The 23,116-nt window shown below is 27.9% G+C and overlaps 1 protein-coding gene across 6 annotated transcripts in view; it reads left to right on the top strand.

Moving 5' to 3' along the window:
* Positions 1-23,116, top strand: part of LOC107455088 (CUGBP Elav-like family member 2) — a 772,083-nt gene that overhangs the window by 522,806 nt on the left and 226,161 nt on the right. For 3 of the 6 annotated variants that reach the window (XM_043046907.3, XM_016072524.5, XM_043046906.3), the window contains exon 2: positions 512-774. The exons of the other annotated variants lie outside the window; for them this stretch is intronic. In XM_043046907.3, the coding sequence (XP_042902841.1) occupies positions 574-774 (201 nt within the window). In that variant the 5' untranslated portion in view covers positions 512-573. The remainder of the gene's footprint in view (positions 1-511; positions 775-23,116) is intronic. 6 annotated transcript variants of the gene reach the window in all.

The raw sequence follows: 23,116 nt of genomic DNA, 5'->3' as shown, positions 1-23,116 counted from the left end.
TATGGCCAACTATCCAAATAAAGCCTTCATTTAATTACAGTTTCTTGAAAACAGGCATGATTAGCAATTTAATTTTAATAATTAATACAGAAACAAAAATGAGATTTCCCTACTGCATAATTTAGTTTGCGATTTATATTTAGCATTTATATTTAATACAAATTACCGGTCACTTTAAAATAATACTTTATAATAAAGTGAATTTGTTTTACTTAATCTATTCATGCATAAATAATTACCGCTACTATGCTCACAATAGCTATAGCAGAGCAAAAAGAAAATAGGACAATTACTATAGTGCAAAAGGTGCACAGTACAGTTTTGTATGTAAATTAGTTGTAAAAAATGCGAATATTTGTTATTTTTATTTAAATATTTGTAGATTGTGTGAAGAATTTTATGATTTCATTTTCTTGCATTCAGTTTTGGAAAAAAAAAGAGTTCGGATTCCTTTTATTTCTATATCTGGTGTGCACTAATGATGCTTAGGATATCTACTCAATCATTTCAGCCCAAGGAGCCAAGCCTGAGCAGAAGCTAGGGCGGCCCTAGGCCCCAGGCTCAGAGGCCCCAATGACTCGTTCATCGATGGATGTGCGGCACCTGAACAAACGGCTGAGCAAGAGACTGAAAGCAAAAGCTGCTGTGAATAGGGCTGCACTCAGCAAACAACTTTTCCAGAGCATTTTGGCCAAATCTTTGCTCAAAGGCAGAGGCTTGGCCATTCGAACTTCAAATCATCTACCATTGCCACTTCCTTGGCTTGCATTACTGGTACAAATTATTATTTTTTTATATTACGATACATTTTTACAACACTTTTTAACAGACGTTATATAAAAACAGACGTGTTATAAAAAACGTTTATTATTCCTTAACAGACATTTTCAGCAAGACATTATAAAGACAAAGTTTCTGAATCTTAATTTAAACTAGTGTTAATCAATTACTGCTACAAAAAGTGCATCTTCTCTTATTGATTTTTTCTCACATAATGAACAATTTGATATATTTCCCAAATTGGAACGAAATTAACAAAATATTTTTAATGAACATGTACAGTGTGTCTTTAAAGTCCTTGAGCACTTTTGATCGTTGATTGGCAAAAATTGCACCATAACCTTACAAACCCAATGTTCGTAAACACCCGATGCTGGAGGGTATTTATATACTAAGATTCCTCGTAAAATTACTCGATTTCTTATGAACTGTATTTTTTGGACTGTAAAATTCATATGTGGTGATCAACTCAGATGTTTAATTTCAGACCGTATATTGCTGCAAAAATCGTCTGTTCTAGATTCTTTAATAACAAAAGTACTGAGAAAACATTTTAAGCAAATAATTTACGTGGTTACTTAGTTGAGATAATAAATAAAACACACTAGCTCTTCTTGCAATTTGTTATATTTAGTTTCTTAGTCCGTGATTACCAATCGAAATGCCTGTATTGAGGAGATGTTGTAAGACAGAAACTCTAGATATCTAGCCCCATTTTTACGACAATATCTTTTAACGACCATTGTTGTAATACCGCATAACTTCGACCCTAGTCAGACGACATGGTAAACGTATGAGCTGGTGTCCTTCTCTCCAAACTTTCACACCATAACCAACGCGATGACTTAATGGTAGCTTTAACGTGCACCTTGCTGAGCTTATACACCGTTTTCAATAAAAGCATATTAAACATGACTATAATACAAATAACAAGAATTATGCAAAAATATAAACTGCTTTCTACACAATGTGAACAATTTTACTTGAAACAAGCATGGATCGTTATTTAAACTATTACTAACAGTATCTAAGAAAAAGTATATTCCATTACAATTATCATGAGATTAAGTATCAACCACAAACATAAATAAGTTTTACTTAAAAGGGCTTTACTTCGTAATAATTGTCAAAAATTCTAACTAAAATCTTACTACTCATTTTTAAACCATAATTATAGTCAGTGACACTTTAAAAATACATGATTACTATAAAAAAAATCCGTATCAAATTCCATAAAAAGCGCTGACACTCAAGGTGCACTTTTTACAGTAAAATCCATTCTTACCTGGACATGTTACAAATCAAAAAAATGTAAGATATCGTAATTTTTACAGTAAAAATTTATTTTACGGATGATGCACATAAAGTACCGATACTTCATACTGTAATTTGATCTGGAATTTTTTCAGTGTTGTACTTAATGAATATAACTAAACATAATTTAAAACTTAGCAAAGAATTTTGGTTAAACAAACTTAGTATAAAGTACAAACATTATTATGACTTTAACTACGTTGGTTACCTTATTCTTATTTAAATTTTATTCCTCAGATCTGATTTTACTAAGAAAAGAAAATATTTTTCTTTATCGAATCAGGTAATTCTCATTTACCTAGTTACCAAAACATATACTTTTGTCATTTTAGAATAGATACAAAAAAAAGAAATCCCTGATACCTTACAAGTGCATAATGTACACAGATAAAAACTTTTCAAAAGGCTTTCTAGACACGAAAGAGCAAATAATGGATCCTCAAAAATGTATTAATGGCTTTTTTTACCACGTTTTACATATCCCATCAAATCTTACTAATAATTGAAAGCAAAGTTAGAGTAAATGACTATTGATTCTTAAAAGCAAATTTTGAACTAAAACTTTACATTAAAGAACATTTCCTTGCCTTTTATTACTTGGCAGTCGAATTGGAATCTTTAGTTTCATACTTGTTTACTTTCAAAGACCGCCAAAAAGCCATCATTCATTTTTTTCCCTTTCTTAGATAGCACATTTATGAAGTCTCGGTAACATCCATTACGAAAGCATTTCTTTTTTCTGGGTATCTTTCCTCAGTTTCTTTAAGTAGAAGTATTGTTTTTGTTCCACTATACTTCAGCTTTAGTGAAGAAATATCCGTTTCCACTACTGCTTTTGTAATGGAGAAAAGTGCCATTGCAGAACACTTTATCTACAGGCATGTATCTACCTTGCATAGAAATACACTTAGTTTTACCATTCGATTTTTTTAAAAAATGATTTAGTTTTTCTGATAAAAGTCAAGAAAGTGCTTATCTATGCTCCAAGTTCATAAACTTTTGATTCCGGATTACTTTACGTTATAAAATCTTTAGATTAATAAAAATTTGCATTTGAGAACAATGAGTCAAAATACTTTGATAAAGGGTGATTCCAAATCAGAGACAATCAAAAACTATAATTTTATAAAGGTTTTTAATTAATACAAATAAAATAATTTTTCACGCATTCAAATTTTATACTAAGATATTGCAGGCATAGATAAATACTAAAAGATTATATTTTGCTAGATATGTTAATTAATTGCATGCGTCATGAGCATAACAAAACCATGGAATGTTATTGGGTTATGCCACGAAAAGACTATTGGAAATTTGAACAGGTTTTTATTAATATAAATAAAATTATTCTTAAATATTAAATTTGGTATAGAATTAAATTATTTTTATGTATAAATTTTTCATCTAAGGCACATAAAACATATTTACTAAATATGTTTTACACAGATATATCAAATGATTAAATGCTTTAAGTGAGCAAGTCCCTGGAATTTCTCTATAACTTGATTTACGACCATACAGGAATATTAAAATAATCGCTTTACTACATGTTTTAATTTTTTTTCGGAAGCGAAATAAAGCACTTTATTTTATGAGTTATACTCCAAAGTGCATCAGTTTATGTTTTCTTCCCCGTATTCAAAGTATTTTTATTATTTTCTGTTATTAATAGAAAAAAAAAGTTTAGAAATGCTTTTTGCAAATATTGCGAACTGCACTTTTAACTCTTTGTACATTCAAATGCAGTGTACTTTCGCCTGTAAGGTACACAATAACATTAACGTAGCTAATTTTTCAAAAATCACTCCGATGTGAACAAAAAGCATACATTTGTCTTATTTTAAGGCGTTGAACGCGTAATTGAATAAACGTAATTACAATAATTGTAAACGTGTAAGTCTTAAGCGTGTAATTGTACAAACCGCACTTCGTCAAACTTTCGGCAGCTTTCGTTTAAAAACGAAATGCATCAGCGTAGGCAGCTTAATAACGAGCTTTACGGTCAAATTTTTTCTCCATTTTTAATGGATTTTTGTTAAATCATGAATAATAATAAATGATTTAACCGAAAAAATGACTTGTTGAAAAAATAGAAAAGTAGCATACCTAATCACAAAAATTTTTATTCAATGCTTCCGAAATTATTTTTCTGACGTTTGATAAGCATGTTTAAAAGCAGCATTTCATTTTTTATTATTAGCTTTCTCATTCGTAATCAATAAAATGATAAATTTTTGCATATTTAAATGTTGAAAGCTATAAATATCAGTCAGAACACCCTTTATTACATAAGTATTTTAATAATACTTTAAAACTGCTTTTGTTTAAAAATAATAATCTCTGTCTAATTATGAATGTAGAAAATATATGTTACATAATGTCGATACTTTTGTATTTACAAGAGATAATTTTTTCCTCTGTCTTACACAATGTCAATCTTAATCACTGTGCTTTACAAATATGATGCCGAAATCTTTTGTTTACTGATTTTTTGTTGTCAGCAATATAAAAAAAAAATATTATTAAAATTAATCCAAGTAATTGGGCAAATTTAAACTAAACAAGGGCCAAGAAATAAAAACTTTTCTCTAACAACTATTTTTTAAACTCAAACTTTATAAATGCTCTTCTAATACTATTCTTCTGAAATAAGAAACTCTGAAATCTCTGATGATGAAACTTTCTCTTTATTTATTTTTTTTCTAGCTACGCTGTCTTTAGTACCTACAATAAAACTGCAGTTACTTAAAATGAAATCTCATCATTCTTCAAAATCTCAGTCAGAGACTTAATTTGTTTGATTATTTAACTAGATGAAAACTTCGGTTTATAGTTATAGGAATTTCCATACCAAAGATCTCCTCATTAATGACATTGATTATTTTTTTTCTTTTGACTTAAGAGTCCAATTATGTTATAGAATTTCTTTTGAGGAAATAAAACTCGTATGTATCTGTTACGCAAATGAATTATGAAAGATATACGCGCATAAATGGCGTAAGAAATAAAATTTTTCAGAATCTTTATAGGAATAGTTAATAAATTGCTATTGTTAGAATTCTTAAATAATATGGAAATAAAAATGGTAGATTTTCTTAATATGATTAAAAAAATACTACAAAATCTTAAGAAGTTTCTTAAGCCTTATTCAAACTAACTTGAAATAGATTGAATTATTTCAAGTTTATTTTAATGTTATAAATTTGTAATTTTTATGTAACGTTGGTTACAAGTTGGTAATAATTTTGTAATTGGGTAAGAATCACAAAATAAATTCTATTTGATCAAATTAATGACTTATAAAGAAAACCATTCCTATTATGCGAAGTCATGAACCTTGTTAGAGAAAATAATTTTTAATTATTTATTATCTATAAATGGAATTGCTGAATGTGCTTTCTGAATTAAAATTAAAGAATTTTTGTGTTGAAATTTGATGCAATATATTTCTTATTCATAATTTAACAAAGTTATTTTTAACTTTGTTACACTTTCCTCCTTTCACCAAATTTCATGCAAGTAAAAATTTTGATAGAAGTTTCATTAAAGAACAATAATTTTTTGTATGAATTCAATAAGTATTAGATAATGTATGTATAGAATAATGTATGGAATAGAATATTATGAAAATAGTTTCCATGGTCTATATGCACTATTTTTCTGGAGACTCAACACCATTTCAGAATTTCAAGCACCTTTTCAAACCATTTTCATGACTTGGCACCATTCAGTACTCAAAAGCATGGATGGTTATGAGCTTATTAACATTAGCCTTAGCCTTAAAAAATGAGTCGTGTAGCTGATCGCATTATTTCAACGGTCAATTTTAAACAACAAAACTGAAAAAAAAAACGAAACAAGGACGAGACTCAATATTGCTTAACAGTACGCTTGCGTGAAAAAACTCTTTTGTTTCATTGGAGCTCCATTTTTAGTTCTGAACTGTAACTTGTGTTGGAATCTTTTTTTCTTCATTGGCGTCATTTTACTTCAAAGATGGCGCATTTAAATCCTTATAGAATCTTAGAACATCCCTTGAAAAAATTTTTAACAATTATAATTCTTTTTTTTTTGCAAATTATTTTAAAACAACATTTTTACTTAGATATAAAATTAAATTATCTTATTTTAACACCTTTATGCGAGCAACGAGAAAATTCATATAATGCGTTATACTGTTGCAAGTATTCCTATCATGGATTGTATCAATCCAACACAATTTATCATTTCGCTACGGATAATGAGATTTATATAAAATTCCATTTTTCTTTTCTTGTTCTTTCTTTTTTAACATTCTTAATGATTTTTCTGAAAAAAAATATGGAAGTTTGGGAGACTTTCACTTAAGATCCAGCTTTTTATAAATATTTCGCAGGAAATTTATCATAAAAAAAGCTACTTTGAAAGAAAAAGGAAAATATTTTTATGACGTTTCTATTAGTTTTATACTTTCTATACAATTCCAAGCCGTCTATGAGCTTAATCATTAACAACATCATAAACATACTTAGACGATCTTCTCCTTTATATCAAATATATATTTCACGAACTTCATAACAGTTTAAATTCATAGTTGGTAACATAGAAAGGTATTACAATGTAATCCATCTTTACCACTTGACACATTGTAAACACAATGTGATTAATGTTCTGTATAATCTTGAAAGAGCATACAAAATGGGATCAGCATCTTACTTGAAATACCAGAGAATTACTATCGTCCAGATGGTGCTTCTCAAGAATTGTTGTTTCAAATAACTCTTCTTTGTAAATGTGAATTCTTTTTACAGGTGTGATGCTGTGCAGTTTTACCCATTTTCTTTTTTTAAAGAACGATTCGAGATTAGGCATGTGCGTGCTGCCTATTTTATGAGATACATTTTACAAACTACAACTTTTTTTAAGAAAAATATCTAATCCTGGATAAACTGGCTATAAAACAGATATTTTTTCGGAGGTTTAAGGCATGAGATTAATGATGTTGAAGTATTTTCATTTCTTTTTATTATAAAGATTTAAACCCTAATGTGGTGGTTTGATGCATTTTTTATAAGGTAATCAGCTTTGAAAATATTTGTTTTAAGTGAACTTCGTTCTGAAAGTATTCTAACATGAGGAATTATTTTAATAAAATAGGGTTATCATTACAATGCTTGAAATTTAGGAGCCTCTTAAACCGTAATATCGTTCAAATTTTCTGAAACTTTTTAACACTAAGTCTCAATGTTATTACGACTATCATGCAAATTACGTACTATAAGTACAATAATATGGTTTAATTTAACGCCTTGTTATGGTTGCAATAAGCTACTATGCTTTTACTATGGTTCTACAGTGGTAACTATGGTTATACGATACTATGATTCAAATAGAGATCTTTGCTTATTTAATATTGTTAGGGTTGCAAGAAGTTACTACGGTTTTACTATGGTTCTATTGTGGTAGCTATGGTTACACGATACTATGGAAGTAGAGACCTTTACATATGTAATATTGTTAGGGTTGCAGGAAATTACTATGACTTTACTATGGTCCAACTATGGTGACTATGGTTACACGATACTATGGTTCAAGTGGAGATCGCAACATATATAATATTAAACTAAGGTCAGACTATGATTCAACTCCGTAAGTAGAGAGTTGGGGATTGTGAGTTCGATTCTGACAACTGATTAAACAAGAGGCGTGTATAGGCTTCAAGGTGCACATTAAATATATCGTAGCTTTAAGTACACTCGTTGGTTGAAGAGTGAAGTTTTTGAGATAAATGTACAAGCTCAGGTGTTGTCTACATTATTTGACCAGGGTCAAAACTATTAGAATTCGGACTATTTTTTACGGCATTCCCATCATGTCCATAAAAGATTTTCCTGGAAATCAGGGAATTAATGCTTGGCTATAGTTCAGTGATATATTTATTGGTATTATAGTTCAAAATTTTACTCATATTTCTGACAAAGTTAATATATGTTGCAAAGTAAAATTGCCGAAATGCTGTTTTTTTTATAATTTTTGCATCTTTTGATAATGCATACATTCGAGGAAATTTTCTTAAAAGGAGGAATTTATCTGGTTTAATGACGAACACATGTATAGATATAGCGGACTTTCTCAATCTTACGACAGCGTTTTCTCAAAACATTGTCCATTTTTTTAAGAAATAAGTAGTTATATACATATTTTAAAACTTCTTTAACTTTGATTTACTTCCAAGTTTAATCGCGGGTAGTTAGCTAAAGTAGATTCTGTTTTTCGATGCGTAATATTTCGTAACTTCTATGACCAATGAGACGGACAAATGGTTGTATAAAGAGAATATTTTAATTTATGAGTTTAATCTTAGTTCAACACATGGAGAAACTGTTCACTTAGTAATCCCCGTAAAAGCATATTCTATCAAAACATGTTAATCATAAAAACACTTGTTACCACTAAATTCATTTTTTAAGAAATAAAATATATTTAGAAATAAATATACCAAAGCAAACATACTTAGAAAAATATTTTCCAGATTATTATTTTTTTATATTTCTTTTCTACAAATTTAACCTTAAAACATTTAGCTTTGCTAAAAAATTTGGTAACGTTCATCGCTTTCTTTACTTCGATAATTGTAGCAAAATCGATTAACTGTTATAAGGGATCATAAAAAGATATCTTAGAGAAATAAATGCTTCTGGATAAATATTAAATTCAAAACTCCTTAAGCACATGATTCCGTATTAAATATTTATCTTTTAATAGTCGCAATATTTGTGGGATTTTTTATAATGCATTTTACACAAAGTCAGAAAAAAGTAGAAATGCATCTCGACTAAAATTTTGATCAGTAGTTATAATTTGGTTTAAATTTTAAATTAAAAGAAGTCTTTTAATTAAGAAGTAAAGTCCGATTTAAAAGTAGCATTTCTCATTATTATATTGTATTCTACTTGTGAAATAAATATTCATATAAAATATTCTTATAAATAAATGCTCAAAGAAAAATCGGTATTTTCCCTAACTCTGTTAACGAGATTCTCGGTGAAATGTCTTTGAACAAAAACTTGAATAATTGAACAGAGATTCTAATTTTTCTCTTCTTATTTTTATTGCATAATGGCGTTAGAATTTTAAATGTTATAAACGTATTTCTCTCGAGCATTTCTCAAATTTAAAAATATGAGGTAGTACTTTAGCATGGTAAAAATGAAAGCAAATCTGAGTAATTAGATTTCTTTTCTTGTAAGTAGATACATAGTAGACATTCATAATAATCTTCGGTCAACTTTGTCTATAAAATTTAATCCATGCTTAAAATCGCTCGTATGTCATTTAAAATACGAACCATAACACAGGAATTAGGCAATACAGAACGCTACAATACATTTTACTGTGAAGTTATATTTCTTTTACTCCCTGATATGAAAAATCACCCTGAAACAAATATAGTACGTTATTTACAATACATTTAACTGTGAAGCACAAAGCCTTTACTGATAATTAGATTCCTAACAATTTTAAATATAAATTTTTTATGCTTTATAAATAAAAATGATGCATCTTATTATCCAAAATTTTAGACCATACTTTAAGTCTGCCTTATACCAATTTCAATTCGAACCACAACACCAGAATCTAACAATAGGGGACATTGCAATTCTGTAAACCTCAAACCGCAAATCATTATTCATTGCTAATTGTTTAACTTAAATCAATTTAAGGTATTTCTATTTTGTTCCATTATAAATAGCGTAACGTATATTTTATAATGGCAAAACGTACCCGTAAATAAGGAGCATTGCAATATTTTGAACCTTGAAACTTACAGTCATTATTCATTGCTAAGTATTTAAGTTAAATCAATTTAGTTTACTCATATTGTTTCCCTAATATAAATAAAGTACCGTATTTTTTAACACAAATAAAATTATTTAATCAAACATAGTTTTAACTGATTTGAAAATTCCAGCAGAAACAAATATGGTATGTATAATTGTTCAATAACTTGCACAATTATACATGCTTATTGCAAAACGTACCGTAAATAGGGGACACTGTAATATTTTGAACCTCGAAACTTACAGCCGTTATTCATTGCTAATTATTTAATTTAAATCAATTTAGGTTATTCATATTTTGTGCCATTATAAATAAAGTGTCGTATTTTTCAACACAAATAAAATTATCCAATCAAACATTCAAGCATAGTTTTAACTGATTTAAAAAATCACGCAGAAACAAATATGGTATGTATAATTGTTCAATAACTTGCCCACCACTGTGCGTAATACTGAATATCTCTACTGTAAACGGAACTACCCAAGCGTTATCGGTCGATCAATTTTCGTCTAAATTTTCTTCCTTCTTAAATTGCTTTTACATTGTTACAACCCTTTCCTTCCCTTTTTGTTTTCTACACCATGATGATAAACGTCGATTACCCTTTGAATAAGATCTTGTAATCCCCTCTTTATTCACTAGCTTTTATACGCATTAACCTTCCTTTTTTTTCTTTATCCTTAAGTAATCAGGGTCTTCCTTTGGCTACTTTTACAACCCCGTCCTTCTTGCACTATTTTTGGAGAACATTCTCAAGACTTAATACGGAAAGTCTTCTGTTGTTAATGAAGAAAACATAAGGGTGGCATCTCGGGGAATCAAAAATCCGTTCATTTGGATTAGGGGCTGACCTTAATTGGGTTTTGCTCTTTTGTTTCTTTGTCTTAAGATTCACAGTGTCAACAGTGTCTAATTAGTCCTGGAAAGTGAACGCTGCCGCATTTCTTTAGTGTTAATTGGTTACAATTATTTGAAAATGTTAATACCCATTACTTTACTTTGACGTGAATTTAGCGAGAAAGTTTTCTTTTAAGTATAAAGAATACGGTTGAATTAATAAGGAGTAATTACTCTAATGAGTAGAACAAACTAAGCAAAAAGATTGTTTTTCGTTGAGTCAAATTAAAAATTAAATGCTATTAAATAGAGGGGTAAAAAATATCTTAAATATTTATCGTACTTATTTTAAGAAGATTTAGGAAGTGGTTTTAGAAATGTTGTTTAGTTTAAAAAACTAATAGTAATTTGTTTCAAAAATTAACTTCGCGCTGAGGTCGTCTGGCTACCAAAACAGGTGAGTCATCCCTTCTGCAGATTATCAAAATTGCTATGGCACGTCTTCGGATCATCCTTAGGGATGTTTCCCAGACCGTCGCCAATAGCCCATTGTGCCGCTCTAGTGTGACGTAACTAAAGTAACTACCTACATTAAAAATTAATTAAACGCATTTTTATGTATGCTTTTAAACTTGAATGGGATATTTTTTTAAAAATATAATCCATACTCGTAAATATAAATGTATATTGGAATAAGAATTGACTATTTATCTATAATTTTTTCAGATTTATTTAATAATAATGCAAAAGATTAAGTAAATAAATTTTATTCTTGCTACTAAAAAACATCGGTAACCGCACTAAATGCAATTATTATTAAAAACAATTATTATCCTTATTATTTTGAATAAATTTGTTCAACTTATAAATTATGAAGGTAATATTTTATTTAAAATTTGAAATTGAATTTTCAACAGATAAAATAATCTCAGAATTTAGATGCTCAGTACTTTAAATTTATTGATTACAGTTTGAATTTTATATAGCGAATTTTATATGACATCATAATGAAATTACTTAAAGAGTATTTTTGATTTTGATCAAGCTGAAACTTTTAATCATGATGAGGTTTTAAATTTTTTTATTAACAATTCATGATATACAGTGATTCATAAGTAAAAAAACACCTTAATATTTTGACCGAAACTGGACACAAAAAAAACAAGCAATGAAAACCTAGAATATATATAAAGAAAGTTTATGTTGAAATACATATTTACAAAGAGTAACTTATTTCCTGCTGAACCTGGAATGGAAAAAATATCGAATAAGTAAAGAAGGAGGGGGGAAATGTTCATTGAAATAAAGCCAACTTCTGACTATTACTAATATATCCATCATGCTAATAAATAAATTAGAACATACGATGTTACGTACCATTTACTACTTTCTGGAGGATATTAGTGTCCTTAAATACCAAGTTTCAATGAAGGCAGCCTTCAATTCTGGCATAAACTGAAACTGCTACTTGTTGGCATATACAGTCCTATTGACAATAGTCCTTACGTTTTCTTGGGGATATAAATCAGGTTAAAGGGCAGGTCATTCTGAAAATGCACTTTATTATCCAAATTCCAACACTGCAGAAAGTTTGCAACAATAAAAGGAAGCATTGCCTCTTTTAAAATCAAATTTGAAGTCATTGAAGTCAGCAAAATTGAAGTTAGCCGTCATTGAAACCTGACATAGTATTGATGCTATTGTCCTCATGGGATTAGTAAATAGTTTGTACCATCACATATTTTGAGTCAGACATATGCAAAGGTCACTTTTTGGTACTTTTTTATTATTTTATTTTATGTTATATATATATATATATGGGTCATTCTCACAAAAACAGTCATTTTCATGTCCCCAGTATATTTTATGTTTGTTTTACAACTTACGAAAAAAACAAATTCAGGGAAAGTGTCCTTCAGAATGCAGGCTAACAAAAGAATAAAAATAAAATTATCAATTTTTATTTTTTATTTATTTTAGGTAATTAAAATATACCAATATGTCATTCCCTCACTTGTCCCCACTGCTGATTTAAAAAACGAAAAAAATTGTTTCTGAAATAATTTTTTTTTTTTTACAAATTCGTGTTTTTTATTTCAGAATATTGAAATATAGAATTCAGAAAATCAATTTTAAATTTAATTTCTGATAAAAATATTAACACAGCACTATTTTAAACTTTGTCCCCAGTATTTCGCGTCATTCCCTCACAACAATGCTCTTATCACCTGCAATCTTCTTAGAATAAAAATATTTTAATAAAAACTTTAGCAGTTAACAACTGGCATCATGGAACAAAATTGCAGTATGTTTCCATCTTCAACTTAAAGAAGCTTTGCTATGGAATAAATTTGAATGAATCAAACCAGGTAAAATTTTTTACTTTTGTCATTCCCTCATGTCATTTTTTAGAGTAAAATAAAATACAACTTCATCGAGAAAGTGGATAATTATATGTTGCTTTCTTGTATAAATGTAATTGTATGTGATTGACTTCAGAAATTAATTAGGCCTAACTGTTATTTTTAAATTTTATTAAATTTGTCATTCCCTCACTAGTGTATAAAGTGAGGGAATGACGCTGAAGTGAGGGAATGATTCAAGATGAGTATATTATAAAAATATTTTTGTTCAATCGTGCCAGGCAATTTTATTTCCCAAACCTGTAAAAACTATTAAATATATAAAACTAAATTATAATAAATATTAGATATACTTAGAATAATATCATTTTCAAACTTTAGGTAGATGTAACTTAGATAAAAACATGTATTAAAATATCATTCCCTCACTATTAGTGTCATTCCCTCACTTTTAAAATAATGAAATTAATCAATTTATTTTAATTTATTAAATTAATTAATTTATTTGTTAAATTAATTAATTTATTTGTTAAATTAATTAATTTATTTGTTAAATTAATTAATTTATTTGTTAAATTAATTAATTAGTTATTAATTATTATAAAATAATTAATTATAAATTAATTATTTAAAAAATTAATTAATTTAAATATTAAGTATAATTTATAGGATATATATTTTCTTTATAATGCCATTACATATTTCTATTAATATAAAAAGTTTCAGAGTTTTTTATTCACTTTACTTTTTTGGGATTTTATGAACTGAAAAATGACAGTTTTCGTGAGAATGACCCATATATATATATATATATATATATATATTTGTTCTATTAAGTGTCTAATTACCTATTTTATGGTCACTACAACGGACTATATGTGACCCCTAGCCAACATAGTAAATTCTTTTTTAAATTTCTATAGATTCTTTTAATAATGAAATCAAAAAAAAATAACTGTATTCCAAATTAGATGAGTAACTATTGTATAGAAAGTTTATTCTGTTTTTTCTTATTAATTATGAATTACAAATTATAAAATTTTTTAGCTAATCTTTCACAAACTGACTATTTTTAACAAATATTTTTTTTATTTTTTTACGTTCTCTTTGTGAAATAGGTATCTATTGTTAAAAGTTAATTTGTTTTTATACCATCTTGAAAGCATCATCATAATACATTTTATAGAAATTCATATACAATGAATTATAATTTTTCGGAAGCAAATAATGGATGAAACTCTCTTCTATCTCATTTTAATCAGAATCTCATTGTATAAATAGTATAATAGTAAGTTTGTTAATTTTTACTTATGTTATGAAATGATCATAAAATATGTAATTAGATATTCCTAACAACGCTTTCTTATTTGATAATCATGTAAGAAAATTACTGAAATCATAAGAAATAATTAGTTTTGTAGCTTCTGAGAAAATAAAATAGATTTTTTTTAATTAGCAAAATTGAAACGATAAAAAATAAATTTAGAAGTTACTTCTGTTTATTGGACTAATTAATTTTTTTACGCTTTTAAGTAATTAACAACCCTGCCGCTGGGATATAGTAATTACTTCCAACCGAAAACATTATCTTATTGTTTTACGTAAGTCATTATAATAATATTTGGTTTGTTACTCGAGTCTTTTTCTACTTGATAAAAAATAGTGAATTCCAATTCTGTTCAAATGCTATCAACGTTTCTCTGGAGGCAAAAAGATAAAAATTAAAATTCATAACGCAAAACTGTCTTTTTTTTTCTTTGCAGTCCGAAGTATATAATCTTTAGCGTTTCTAATTACTTTATTCAAATGTGATCTTCACAGAGTTGTTTTATTGAGATAATTTGTGAGCATATTCCTTAGAGACTTGTTATACTTTAAAGGATATTCTCTAAGATTACTGTTTGCATTCATTTATCAATAAGATTTAATTTACAAGAAGTCAACTCATTTGGAATTCGCTTAGAGATTGGGAAAAATTCTCTGAATAGTTTTCATAAAGGAAAAGTAATCATATGCGTGAGATGTAGAATGGAATGATATGTTTGAATAACTATTAAAATATATTTTGTCAACTTATAAGGCAACACTTGTTATTGGGGTAGCTTGTAAGCTTATTCCCTTGAGTTCTACAATAAAGGATATTCTCTCAGATTACTGTTTGCATTTATTCATCAATGAGATTTTGTTTGCGGGAAACATTCTATCACTAATGTTAATGAAAAAATATTCATGTAAGTAATTTGTGTCATGAAATGCTATGTTTAAAGTACCCGATTACCTCCTTTTTTAAACTAATTTCGACTAAAATATCATATATATATATATATATATATATATATATATATATATATATATATATATATATATATATATATATATATATATATATATATATATATATATATATATATATATATATTACAGCTAAAACAAAAATAACCAATTGCAATTTATGGCCTTTTTTTGGGAATAAGTATAGATATTTGATGTGAAATATCTTTATATTATTATTATATCTAATTTGTTGCCTATTTCCTAAGTTCAGTTAATTGTTATCAGTATTATAAAGTAAGAATGGTGAAAAAAGAACTTATGATTTCTTATATACAAAGAAAAGAACTTATATACAAAGCTATGAGATTTTGGAAAGAGACCAACTTATGGTCCTTTTTGACTACTTTACCCCCATATTCTCCAAACAAATACTTTTTCTGATTTGCATGTTTTCCCTGTTTTCATGTTTTAGTGTATAAATACAAACATAAATCCAAATTAAAAAATTCAAAATATTGCCCCCGAAGGTATTCGGGTGCCTTGGGTAATTATTAAATTAAAATGTATAAAATCGTGTCAAAACACGCTTTATTGAGATAATTTATTAACACATTGATTTGAAACGTATTGTTCTTCAAAGAATATTCTCTAAGTTTATCGTTTGGAATCCTTTATCTATAAAATTTGTGGTAACCAACTCATTTGATATTCGCTTTTAGAGTGGGAACGTTTCTCTGAATAGTTAGAATAAATACATGTTGCGTGTAGAAAGAATTAATTTGCTTAGGAAAGTGTTAAAGGAATTAATATTCAATAAACACAGAACTTGGATCCATGCATTGGCATACAACTATCAAAATTTGCTTTTTGTAAAATTTTTTTGGGCATCTTTGTATTAAACACGGTCTAAGTAAATTAGATAGTTTTCTACTTATATTTAAGATTATCGGTTAATTAGTAAAAGTGATAATTCTTTTCTTTGAAACGAAACTAGCACAATTGGATATATTTCACGTGATTCTAAATTTTCCCTCTTCTTTCTTCTTCAGAATCTAAAAAATATTTATACCTTGAGAATTAATACTATGCATATTCTCTGCAATTAAAATAAATGTTAATGTGAACCATGTTTCAGAGTAACTTGGACTAACCATAATATATTTGAATAAAGTTTCAAATGGTTTAATTTACACGATAATCGAGTTCAACTTGACAATATGTTAAGATTGTTGCCTCTTTGCAAGATAATATTATTTTAATCACTCCAAATTTTTGAACAGTATACCTTTTTAAGTTTTTACCTGTTTTCCATTTCAGTATTTCGATATTGTATTTTATAATCATTTCAACTTCAAACAGAACAAATAAACAAAAAAACGGAAAAATAAATAAATGAGTAAATAACAAAATGCTTCTCGTAAATCTATACACTTCGCAAAGGGGTAAATTTAAAAAAAAAAAAATTTTGACATAACGTCTTCAAATGCAAGTTGTTGTTTGTTTTTTTTTTGTTTCACAATTTTGAGTCCCTCGAAAATCTCCTTTATCCTTGGTTAATGGCAAAACATATTCAGCAGACTACATCTGAAACATATTTTTGGAAATAACTTACACACAGGATTGAGATGATAATTAAGTTCAATTTGAAAAAGTGTTAAGGCTGTTGCTTTTTTTGCGAGATAAATATTGGTAAAAAAATCCAAATTTTCGAACAGTTTACTTATTTAAGATTTCACCTATATTCCATTTTAATATTATTGATATCCGTTCCAGCTTCTGGTGGAACAAATTATAAAAGAAAAAATAAAGAAAAGGGAAGACAAATAAATAAAAATTGTCTTATTAAACTTCCCATTCCAAAATGAGGTAAAGTTTAATATTTTTTAACCTTTGTTTAAAATATCTTCCTCAAATTCTAGTGTTTTGTTTTCTGAATTTTGAGCCCCCAGAGAGTCTACCTTATCCTTGCGTTAACGGCGAAAACGTATTATAACTGCATATAACCCATATTGTTGAAAATAACTTTTTATCTATTATAGAAACACAAAGTCAACCGATTAAAATATTTTGCATACATCTAAAAGATACATATCATCTTTACATTATAATGGTTGCAACAGTCAAAGTAGTATTTTATTATAAAACTTTTGTTCCTCTCTTTTGTTTGTAGAGAGTTTTTCCCAAATGTTTCTCAAAATTACTAATTATTCAACAAACCATATTTTCTATTTTCATTTAATAGAAAATAGTTTTCAAAGACGAAAGAACTAGAAATCTAGATGAGCAGACTCATTCTGCGTTTTCCTTATGCTTCAAAGCCTAAATAAATACAATTTTATTTTCTAATTCTAATTTATGTATTTGTTTGCTTACAAACAATGTGTACAAATCTGAAAAATACTGGAATAAAGTGGATTTTTAATTTCGTTTAATGCAATTATAGCTCAATTATCTTTATTGCAAAGATGATAAAAAGGTTAAGTGTAATGAATGTGAATAATATGGTTTGAAATAATTTACTTTTATTTTAATAAACATAATCAGACTATTTTTAGATATTTACTTAGCAATTTATGATTGCATTTTGAATTGAATTGTTATTTGGAAACATTGCGAGTCAAGAATTATTATAAACTAGATGTTGAAACCAGGATATTTAAAAATATGTGTTTGATACATTAAAATTATTCATATTAGTAAAAATAAATTATTTAGAATTCCTTTGTTATTTGAATTTTCTTAATGATTTATTATTATTTTTAATTTCCATACAAGTGTTTAAACAGCAAAAATTTTTCATTGGCTATATACATGTATATGCACACCCAACATAAATTAAAGCTAAAATTAAAACAAAGTCATTTTAAATTTTGGGCTTTTGGAATTACGTACAATAATAATAAAACATTCATTTTATACATTTTTCATCGTACTTTATATTAATATAATATTTTATACTATTTAAATAAAAAATTATTATTTTATTATTATGGTAGTTTATAGTATATTACAGTGAAATTCCGCTATAGTGAACACGGTTTATAGTGAACTCCCGGATATAGTGAACGAAATGTTAGGTCCCGTGCCTTGCTATACACGTATAATGTTATTTTTTGTGGATATAGTGAACCAAAAACGTGAGGAAGTTGGATATAATGAACTTTTTTCTATCTTCAACTGATTTTTTTCCTCATTTTTTTTGTAATAATTTTGAAATTTTTAATTTAAAATAAATACATATACCGATATTTAAAACCATCTATAGAGGGTAATTTAGCGATAAGCTTCTTTTATCTCACTTTCCCATTCCTAAACAAACCAAGCAGATATTTCCAACCCTGGCAGATAATGCAGTTGTGAGGTGTCAGTGGGATCAATATGCATTTTCTGTCAGGATTGCTCATCAACTAAAGATTACTAAAAAAAAAATTTTTTTTTTTGTAAGCAAGACGAAGAGTAATGAAAAATAAAACATTTTTCGCTACTAAATAATATTTTTCAGTCATTTATTTAAATAATGTGTAATAAACGGGAGGAGTTTGGGAACCATTAGTTAAATTGCCTGCGGAGCGGATATAGTGAACTCCCGGTTATAGTGAACCAAAATATCGGTCCCTTGAAGGTTCACTATAGCGGGGTTTGACTGTATTATGTTCATTGTTATTATTATGGTAATTGATGGGAGAAAGAATTCAAAAAAAAAATTCATAACCTTAATCAACATTTTCTTAATCTTTTATTTCATGTTAAATATATGTTGGAGTGTAAAGATAAATTTAACACTATAAAATTCAAATTTTTTCTTAAAAAGAAAAAACTAGACTGAAACGGAAAAAAAATGAAGCAAGATATTTCATTATACAATTCCGTGAATAAAATAACAACAATAAGTTGATTCAGTCATATTAACTCCTTAAAAATCTATAACGCGAATTTTATTTAGACTAAAAATTATCTTACATACTTTGTTACCAATTGACCACAGCAATTTATCGCTATTTTCAAATAGAGCTAATTATAGTTCGAATTTTTTTTTTTTAATTAGACATAATTTTTTTCACACTTTAGTGTTTTGGAAACATTTTATTATCCTTATAATGCTTTCTTTCATGATGTAAACAGAGCAAAACAAAGCGCTTCTAAAATAACTTTATTTTAGTCACTGTTTTTTTTTTTTTTTTTTTTTTTTTTTTTTTTTTTTGATTTTTATAAAATCTCCGGCAAAAACAGATGTTTTTAATATCAATTTAACAAATCAATTTAGTTTATACTTTACATTTATCGAAATAAAAATTCTTTAAGCGAAACATTTTTCTTTTCTCTTTGAAAATACATTAAAGTAACACTTTTAGATCGTATTTGATTTCTTATTAATGCACGTCAGACTTTTAAACTATTCCAAAATAATAAACTTTGAATATGTATTTGCATATTTAAGTCTGAAGATAAATTCTTTTAAACAAGTTTCAGCGAAAATTGTAATCAAAACCGAATACCCTCTAAGAATTGCCTTAATGCAAGTTCATTAATCCTTGAGAACAGCTATGACTTAATTAATCAGGACATTAATTGCTCCCGGCGGATTCATCGAAAGTCTGTCATATGACTAAATTTTCTCCCACCTTAAAATTCTTCGTGAAACCGAAGATTCTCTGCTAACTCTAGCGACAAATCATTATGACCCCCTAGAGTACTTAGCGTAAGTATTCCGTGTGAATGTTTCCGCAAAAACAGAGTAATATATCTTAACAGTTTTGGGTAAATCACTGAAGGAAAGCGAGATACCCGTTAAGTCTCTCCGATGAAAAGTTTTGAATTTCAGCATATTTAAAATCTTTTAAAAGTTAGTATACTTTATTTTTTTCCACGCAAAATTACTCATCATTAAGTTTTGTTGTTTTTCACCTTTTCTTTTTAAGCCATTTCTCCTTGATAATATAAGTAAATGGTCTTACAATTTTGATTTTTCGTAAAGGTTCTAGACTTTAATATTTACTTGCAAAAAATTTTAAATTGTAGCTGGTAGATTGAAATCTGAGGTTTGCAGTTGTGAATCCAACTAAAGAGCTCTCCAGATAATTCTGAAAGTTATGCGCTAAATTTATGTCGGCTGGAAGTCTTTTTCATTGGTGCAGTGTGGAAGTTTAAATAAATTGGTACCAGTTCAGAAGCTGAACCCATCGTTTGATAAAGTTCAAAATTATAGCTGATCGCGCTATCGAGGCTTTTTAAATATATAGATATGAAGGAGAAATAGATACCTGGCCATGCATTAATCTTTTAAATTTAAACCGAAAATTCCCTGCTAACTCAAGTGACAAATCATTATAACCCCCTAAATTACTAAGCGTAAATATTCAGTGTGAATGTTCGGACAAAAACAGAGTTATATATAATTATAGTTTTGGGTAAATCATTGAATACTTAGTTAATTAATTACTAATACTTTGCTAATTAATATTACTTACTTAATTAAAATACCCTTTAAGTCTACCCTTAAGTCTCTTTTAAAAGTTATACTATTTTTCCAAACAAAATTACTCATTCACCTTTTCTTAAGTCATTTCTTTTAAATAGTTAACGTAAATGATCATATGTTTTTAAATTTTCGCAAAGGTTCAAAACTTCAATGTTTGCTTGCAAATAAGTTTTGAATTACCTCTGGCTGATTGACATCTGAGGGTTGTGGTTTTGCATCCAACTAAAGAGAACTCATGACAACTTTAAAAGTTGCTTATTATATCTATGGCGGCGGAAAGTCCTTTTTATTGGGCAGTGTCGAATTTTAAGTATAAGGGTACCAGCTCAGGCACTGAACATATTGTTCGAGAAGATTCCAAATAATAAGGCATCCCTATGGAGGTCTTTAAAATATACAGAGTTGAAAAGAGATAGGACTACCCATGCTTTGGTATTTAAAATTTATTGATTAAATACTAAAAAATGAATAAATTGAAACTTAAGCATCTCAAAAAATCACTTATCATTTTTCTTTGCATAGCTCATCAATTCGCAGATTCGAAAATATTTTTATTAAAATTTACAGATTTAATAATGATAAAATCCTGATTTCAAAAGACCTATTAATTCAATATGCTTTAGTTTTTAGAAATACATAGTTAGAAATGCATAGTTTAAAAAAAATCTGGGAAAATATTATCTATGCTGTTATTCGGTATTATATTAACGATACAATAGCATTTAATTACTGCTATCAAGCATTTATTACTGCTCAAAACAATTAGCCCTTCACTAATATCAAGAAATACTACATTTTCCATATAAAACAATAATAAGACCAATATTTGCCTATGGCTTAGAAACCTGGCCAAAGCTTTAGAAATTAAAATAGCCATTTTCGAGGGAAAAGTTTTGCTAGCCATTCATGGTGGGATAGAAATCAACAATATTTGGAGAAGAAAATGTAACTTTGAGATAGATAAAATCGATAGCGAGCCAAATATTAAAAAGTTCACGAAAATTAATTGGATGAACTGAGCAGCGTATATTTAGAATGGATGATGATTCCACATAAAAAAAAAAATTCCATATTTTGGATATAAAATTTTTCTGTGAAAAATAAATAAAATTAGTTCAAACATAAAAAGCATTTTCATATAGCTACATCTATCATTCTACACATTATTCATATTCAATTTATCTTTTCACCTTCATATTTTGACCGGGATAGCCCGGTTGGCAGGGCGCTGGAATCACGTTCGTGAGAACGGGTGTTCAAATCCCACCTGTCTGGGATCCTCCACGTTCCCATAACAAATTATACCTTTGGAGGTACTGGATCGGAGATAGATAGTTTTTAGGTTCAAATCAAAATTACGATCTGTGAATGAATTAATGGATGTTGAATGGGTCCGTCCGATAAACGAGTGTGACGTAAGAGAGTGGCAGAAGTCGAATTCTTGACCATAGATGGCGCCACTGGAAAACACGAACAATCGCACTCTAGTGCCTTAATGGCCTACGGCAACAACAACCTTCATATTTAACTAATGCGCTTGCCTATTTATTCTATATATCTATCATCACTTATCACTTTATGATGCTAAATTAGTAAAGTAAATTTTTCTATCCGCAAAATAACTGTTTTGGATAAAATAACAGATCGTCGATACTAAGAGGCGTCTTGTATTGCATATTGTTTTCTAGAAAAATTTGAGTAAATTTTAAAAAATAATTTTAATATACTCTTATATGGTATTTTAGCATAAAGTTCAGCTGAACTTAATATTAAAATTGAATGATCTTAATGTTATGGTTATTATTAAAGACTTCAACAGCTGTTCTTAAATCATTTAAGGAAAATATTGACTTAAAAATAAAACAAATTCCTCTAACTCAAGTAAATAAAGATCTCACCTTTCCTTAGAAGAAAAGAAAGAACGTATACCCATTTTATCTTTAAATCAGGCCCAAAAATGACGGACAAATGGTAGCGTACTCTTTATAGATCATCCCTATGTTGATGACTTAGGCAATTATGCAAAGCTAACGAAGAGTGAAATTTTGCTAATGATTTTCCAGCTTGTCATTAACTCTTTCAAACTAATGGCAAAAACGCTTAGCGAGGATTTATGATCCATAAGCTATTAACAACCCTTATCAGACAAGTGGCAAAGTATATTGAAGAAATGAGAATCTGGTTTCTCAGTTTCGATCTTTATCGACGCCCTATCACTAGTTTATTCGTCGCTTCGGTCAAGATAAAT

This window comes from Parasteatoda tepidariorum, chromosome 11 (genome assembly GCF_982258835.1).
Source record: "Parasteatoda tepidariorum strain Cologne lab strain chromosome 11, Ptep-v5.0, whole genome shotgun sequence".
In the NCBI taxonomy this organism is placed as follows: Eukaryota; Metazoa; Arthropoda; class Arachnida; order Araneae; family Theridiidae; genus Parasteatoda; species Parasteatoda tepidariorum.
The sequence above is the reverse complement of the archived record's forward strand: the minus strand, read 5'-3'. Positions and strand labels throughout refer to the sequence as shown.